At 56.5% G+C, this 6,882-nt stretch overlaps 1 protein-coding gene and 1 non-coding gene across 2 annotated transcripts; one reads left to right on the forward strand and one right to left on the reverse strand.

The window, feature by feature from the left end:
- Positions 1-717: 717 nt before the first annotated feature.
- LOC142872831 (U6 spliceosomal RNA) lies at positions 718-824 on the forward strand. Its single transcript, XR_012920917.1, has one exon. It is a non-coding gene; the product is annotated as a U6 spliceosomal RNA (small nuclear RNA).
- Positions 825-1,819: 995 nt separating this feature from the next.
- LOC105884613 (olfactory receptor 6B2-like) lies at positions 1,820-2,758 on the reverse strand. The gene has a single exon (XM_012788691.3). It carries the CDS (start codon positions 2,756-2,758, stop codon positions 1,820-1,822), a length of 939 nt encoding a protein of 312 aa, XP_012644145.3.
- Positions 2,759-6,882: the final 4,124 nt, after the last annotated feature.

Here is a 6,882-nt window from a genome sequence, read left to right on the forward strand (position 1 = left end):
GTTTGCGACATTGCAGGGGGAAAAGTGTGATCTTTTCAGTATACGGTGGGTGAGGTGCTGGGTCGTGTCCATATGGAAAATAACGAATTTTGACCCACATACCATAAATAAAAATTAATTTCAGGCCGGGCGTGGTAGCTCACACCTGTAATCCTAGCACTCTGGGAGGCTGAGGCGGGAGGAATGCTCAAGGTCAGGAGTTCAAGACCAGCCTAACCAAGAGTGAGACCCCATCTCTACTAAAAATAGAAAGAAATTATCTGGACAACTAAAAATATATAGAAAAAATTAGCCAGGCATGGTGGTGCATGCCTGTAGTCCCAGCTACTCAGGAGGCTGAGGCAGAAGGATTGCTTGAGCCCAGGAGTTTGAGGTTGCTGTGAGCTAGGCTGACACCACGGCACTGGCAACAGAGTGAGACTCTGTCTCAAAAAAAAAAAAAAAAAAAAAAGACTTGGAGCCCCTAGTGGGCAAAGGGTTTGTCACCTGTCATGACAGCACTCTAGCCTGGGCAACAGAGTGAGACTCTCTCTCGAAAAAAAAATTAATTTCAAATAGTGTACAACTCTAAACATGAAAGATAAAACAAGAAAGCTTCTAGAATGAAACAGGAGAATATCTTCATGACCTTGGGAGAGACAAGAGTTTCTTAGATGGAAATGCACAAACTGGACATCAAAATAAAAGAACTTCTCTTCATCAAAAAACACCGTGAATGTGCTCTCTTCGGCAGCACATGTACCAAAATTGGAACGATATGGAGAAGATTAGCACGGCCCCTGTGCAAGGATGACATGCAAATTATTGAAGTGTTCCACTAAAAAAAAAGAAGAAGAAAGAACACCATTAAGAAAATGAAAAGGCAAGTCCACAAACTGGGAGAAGATTTTTGCAATAAATACAGCCAGCAGAGGGCTTGGATCCAGAATGTATGAGAACTCCTGTGAGTTAAAAATAGAAAGAGACTCCATATAAAAATAATGAGAAGACTTGAATGGGCCCTTCAGAAAGGGCATCAAGCCACTAAATGTTGAAAAGTTGCCCAGCATCACCCGTCATGGGAGGCGTGCCTATTAGAGTCCCAGTGAGCTGCCCTTACAACCCGAGCAGGGCAGACAAATTGGAAAACATTTGTAAGACTTACAAGTGTTGGTCAGGAGATGGAGCTACTGGAATTCTCAGATATTGCTAGAGGGAATGAAAACCGGCACGCTCACTTTGGAAAACATCTTTCCATTTTCTGCTAAGCCCGACCGCACACATCCATTACCTTGCCGTGATTATAAGCTGGTATAGCCGTGTGCACATAGGCCCAGCCCACAAAACTGTGTGCATATTAATCAAAAGATGTAAACTAGGACGCTTATAGCAGCATTATTCGTAATAGAGAGTCGCCACCTACTGTCCACACAATAAAACGCATAAATGCATCCTGAAATACGCAAGTATCCCACGGCAGTGAGAATGCTCGAACTGCTGCTGCCTGCAAACCCATCCAGGATTCACCCAAGCATCGTGGTGAGGGAAAGAGGCTGAATGTTGTGGGTAAAAACTCCGTGATTACATTCATAAAACCCTCAAAAACCAGCTCTGAAAGTCAGGATAACGGTTCTTCCGGCGCAGGGACAGTGACGGAAAGACCTGAGGGAAGCTCCTTGCTCTGGCCAGTCCTTTAGTGAAAACACATCCAGAAGAAGGCTCGGCATTGTGCAGTTTTGTGGTTTGTTATAATTACATTTAAAAATTAATTAAGAGTACAAAGTGCCACGTGTGATGCTGTTTTACCACCACGAACCACATTCTACGTGGCTTCATGGTCCTACTGTGAGGCTCGACCCCAGCCCAAGGCCTTTTTCAAGGCATCCTTAAATTCCTTGTTCCTCAGACAGTAGATCAAGGGGTTCAGGATGGGGGTGAGGACAGTGTACACAGCAGAGATGAGCTTGTTAGAGCTCCGTGTATCGATGGCCTGGGGCCGGACGTATATGAAGATCATGGCCGTATAGAAGATGGCAACCACAGTGAGGTGAGAGGCGCAGGTGGAGAAGGCTCTCCAACGGCCGGTGGCTGAGGGGATGCGCAGGACAGCCAGGGTGATGCGCCCGTAGGACAGCACGGTGGCCAGGAAAGGGAACACCAGGATGATGAAGCCCAGGACGAAATCCACCAGCTCTGCCGTGGAGAAGTCCGTGCAGGCCAGCTTGAGGATGGGGGAAATGTCACAGAAGAAGTGGTTCAGGACATTGGAGCCACAGAACGTGGCGCTGGAGATAAAGTAGACCTTGATCACGGAGACGGTGAAGCCACTCACAAAGGAGAAGACCACCAGCTGGACGCACAGCCTCGTGGTCATGATAACGTGGTAGCGCAGCGGGTAGCAGATGGCCACGTAGCGGTCGTAGCCCATGGAGGCCAGCAGCACACACTCCGTGCACACCAGGGAGATGAAGAAGTAGAGCTGCGTCATGCACCCGACGAAAGAGATGCGTTTCCGCTGCAGGAGGAAGCCGTCCAGCATCTTGGGTATGATGTTACACACATACCAGATCTCCAAGGATGACAGGGAGCCCAGAAAGTAGTACATGGGCCTGTGGAGGGAGGTGCTGCCCCAGACGGTGAGGATGATGGCCAGGTTCTCCACCAGGACAAAGAGGTAGGTGAGCAGGAAGAGGAGGAAGAGCACATACTGCAGCCAGGGCGCCGTGGGGAAGCCCACCAGCACGAACGTGCTGACCTTGGTGACATTCTCCCCCCTCATCCTTCTGTGCTGGGAGCCGGGGCCTGCAAGACACCAGAGATGAAGGGCTGCAGGGCAGCCTGGAAGGGGAGAAAGTGGAGCTGAAGCTCAGGGTGAGTCGTGCCCACAGATGGGGACAGCAGGGAGAACAATGGTTGGTTCATCTCCAGGCACCAAGAGGACAGAGCTGCGTGCTTGTGTCAGCCAGCCGACTGATGAGGCGGGAGGGAGGAAGAGAGGACACAGCCGTCAGGTGCAAGGATGGCGGGAGGCGTCTGCACCACCCACTGGGGTGGCCAGCGCAGCGTGGGTCTCCCTGTTCTGCTGTGGGTTTGGGGCCTGGTTTGACACCAGCCGTGGGTCCCCCAGCGACCCTAGCACCCACTCCCACTACCACCTCAGGCATGCAAGTCACTACGATGCTTATTTAATTTTTCCCTTGAAAGTTACATATGGCCAGGCTGGCATTTGTCTTCTGCTACAGGGCTAGAGCGTGCCATGGCGTGGACAGGTCTCCATGGGGAAGGCGCACACGTGTGAGCCAGGCCATGGTGCCTCCTCCTGGGGGCCGCTGGGCGAGCCAATCTGCCAGGGAGGGGGCGCCGCACCTCTGCGCTGTGTGGCTGCTGCTCCCACCGGCCCCAAGCCAGCGTGTGCGCACACACGGTCACTCACACTCGCATGCATACACGTGCTCACACACCCTTATACACATGTCCAAGCACACACACTCACATGTGCAGACATACACACCCCACACACCCATGCACAGACATGCATGCACTCACACACATGCACACACCCCACACACCCATGCACAGACATGTGTGCACTCACACATAAACACACACTCACCCACCATCACACACATAGGCAAACATACATGCACACTCACACAGAGATATCACTGCCTTTCCAGCTGGAGAAGACCACAGGGGCAGCTGCAAAGTCTGCTGGAGCATGGGGAAACTGAGGCCCGGGGGGCCCAGGACACTACTGGAGCAGAGCGGCAGCGGAAGGACTAGCTGAGAGCCAGGACCTCAGCTCTTGAGAGCCGCAGATGTCGGGCACAGTGGTGGGGGGAGACGGGCGTGGCGGCCAAACGCACGTGAGTGAGGGGCGCTGGGCTGAGCGCATCACGGGCTTCATGGGGAGTGAGGGCAGGTCAGGACGGGCTGACGGGCTGACGGGGGCTCTGTGAAGCGAGCCCCTCACCCCTCTTGGTAGGTGGGCTGGGCCACGGACCAGACGGGGGCCCCGGTCTGGAAAACTCGAAAACGAACCCAAAGACGAGGCAGGGAGGACGTGAGTGCCCTGGCTGGAGAAGGTTTCTGCGAGAACATGCAGGCAAATAAAACCACAGAGAGAGACAGGCAGGAAACAACGTGAGGGCACTGCCCTTGCCCAGGTGACTTGTCTCCCAGGAGCTGCTGCAGCAGGGCGCGCCCCGGGGGCCGGTCCAGGCGACACCCACAACTGAGACAGGCGGGGGCTCTGGGCAGGCGAGACCCAGAGCTCAAGACCAGGGGCGCGTCCCAGTGGGAGGACGATGGGTCTTCCAGATCCCAGAGGGCGAGGACACAGAGCGCCCCTCGCAGCTCTGGGAGCTGCCCCAGTCAGGGCAGCGGCCTCAGCGCACACTCAGGGCTACCAGCCAGCACGGACCCCGCCCGGGCTGGACAGCCGAGTGCAGAGGGGCCCTGGGGAGGGGCTGCAGGCTCCCAGAGCCAGGCCCACAGGAGGGGACAGACAGAGGACAGCCTGGCGGCCGTTTTCACTGGGCGGTTTAGGCAGGCGGGCGGCGACCTCGGGCGGCTCACAGCTGGAAGGGGGCACCCATGCCAAGGCCGCTGTACCAGAGGCGGGTCTGGCAGGCAGCAGGGGAGGGCTGAGCAGAGGCAGAGGTGACTCCTTTTCCCACCAAATACCCAGAGCGACACTGGCCCGGGTGCAGGAGTCCGGCCACCAGGGGCTTCTCCAGGAGCCCCTCTCACGGCAGGGACTGCCGACTTGCCCTGGGCTGCGAGCAGATGGCTTCCTCCCCACACCCCACCCTGGCCTCTGGCCTCTGGCTCTGTGGCTCCCCTGCCCCCTGTCCCCTGTCTCCTACCCCCTGTCCCCTATCCCCTGTCCCCTGCCCCCTGTCCCCTGCCCCCTGCCTTGCGCACTCCCACACTCCTCCCCATGCCAGCAAAGCACCCTCAGGACGGTTCTGCCCCACCTGGGCACCCAGCCCTGCTAGTCTCCTGCCGTCCCTGGCATGACACCCGGCCCATCACTCAAGCTCAGGGGTCGACGTGTCTTTGTCCCAGACACACAAACTGCCGTGCCCACCTGACTGCCACTCTGAGGGTGAAACAGACACTGCACGCTTCACGTGGGGCCTTGGCACGGTGAGGACTCAGGTCAGGTGGGCTGTGACCAGGACGAGGTGCCTCAGTGACACGCCTGTGCTGGCCTCTGGAGGGGCCCCGGGCTAAGGGCATGGCGGCCGAGGGGACTCAGGGAAGCTCCTTTTAGCAGAGGCTGCTACGGGTTGCTGAGAGCAATTCCATCGGCAGCATTTTGATTTGGACGGGACAATCCAGGAACACCCAGGTGCCCGCAGACGTGAAAAGTCAAGACCTCTGAGAACTGAGTCCCCCAGAATGCAGGGACAGGGACGCCCCAGACTCCAGGATTCCTGCCTTCCCTTCCCGGCCTGGCTCAGTCTGAGTGGAGCCCCCTCCCCGCCAGCGTCTCTGGAGTGCAGAGTGACCTTCCTGAGACTGACTCAGAGCTCACGACTTTCTTGCATCCTTCTTGCTGACAGGGCCCTAAATGCGACGGCCAGTGTCCTTATAAGAGATAGAAAATGTCACATAGAGAGACACAGGGGAACAGGCCACGTGAAGACGGGGGCACAGAGTGGAGTGATGTGGCCACAAGCCAAAGACCCCACGAGCCCCCAGAAGCCGGAGGGGGCGGGAAGGACCCTCCCTAGAGGCTTAAGAGGGAACCTAGCTCTGACATCTGGATCTTCACTTTGTGTCCCCCGGAACTGTGATAGAGCAAGTTTGTTTTGTCTTAAGCCCCCCACCCCGAGTTTTGTGGCAGCCCCAGGACGCTGGCATAGCAGTGGGGAGGTGAAGAGCAGAGAGCCGACCGGGTCATGGCCCAGGTCCCTGGAAGGACGAGAGCAGGGCAGGCTGCCTGGGTGCCAGAGGCATGGCACCAGGCATTTGCTGGACAGACTCGGTGACATGAGGGGTGCTGGCTCTACAAGTCTGCAGTTGATGGGAGAGTTCTGGGCTGAGAAAGAATATTCTAGAAAGGAATTTCCCACCTCTGTACTCCCCCTGCTAAGGGTGAGCCCTGTGTGAGAATCCATTGGTGACACCCTTCCCTGCCTTCCGACGCCAGCCTCTGTCCAGAGCTGGGACCTGCTTCAAGAGCAGGAGCCGTGCCCCAGGATCGCAGCCAAAAGTCACCATTGTTTTAGAGCACACACGGCGACTGCCTCCTGCATCAGAGGGCCTGGCGGTCTGATCCTGGGTGGTGCCTCTCCCGACACCACCACGGGCGGCTTGTCCCCTTCCCAGCTGAGTGACTACAGGGGCTTTAAAGTCCACAGGAAGGGATCCGGAGGCCCCAGGGGTCCTGGGAAGGCCGGTGGTCCCCGCCTGTGGACGGGCTTTGCCCGAGGGTCTCGGGGTCTCGTGCTTTCCCCCAGGACGGCAGAGGCCCCTACAGGTCTGTGCTGAGTATTTGGGCAGTGGGAAGTGGCCATTAATGAGTTGGCCACTTAAATAAAAATTGCATGTATTTATTAGTCCAGGTCCCCTTACAACATGCTCTCTATCACCTGAACTTCAGACAATGGCTGTACTTTCCTGCAAATAAACTCTTCGTTTTGGAATGATTTCAGACCTACAGAGAAGTTGAGAAGAGAGAGCGTCCTCGCAGCCCGGCCGGCCAGCCTCCTCGGGACGTGTCGCGTGAGCGGCGTGTGTGGAGGGATGGACCGTGGCACGCCGCTGCTGCGCACTGAGCTCCAGGTGCGCCGGCTTCCGTCTGTTTCCTCCAATGCCCTTCCCGTGTGCCAGGGCCCCACGCTGCCTTGGGAAGTCTGGTGTTTTACACCTGGCCGTGCCTCCCTGGTTTCT

Source organism: Microcebus murinus, chromosome 8 (assembly GCF_040939455.1).
Source record: "Microcebus murinus isolate Inina chromosome 8, M.murinus_Inina_mat1.0, whole genome shotgun sequence".
NCBI lineage: Eukaryota > Metazoa > Chordata > Mammalia > Primates > Cheirogaleidae > Microcebus > Microcebus murinus.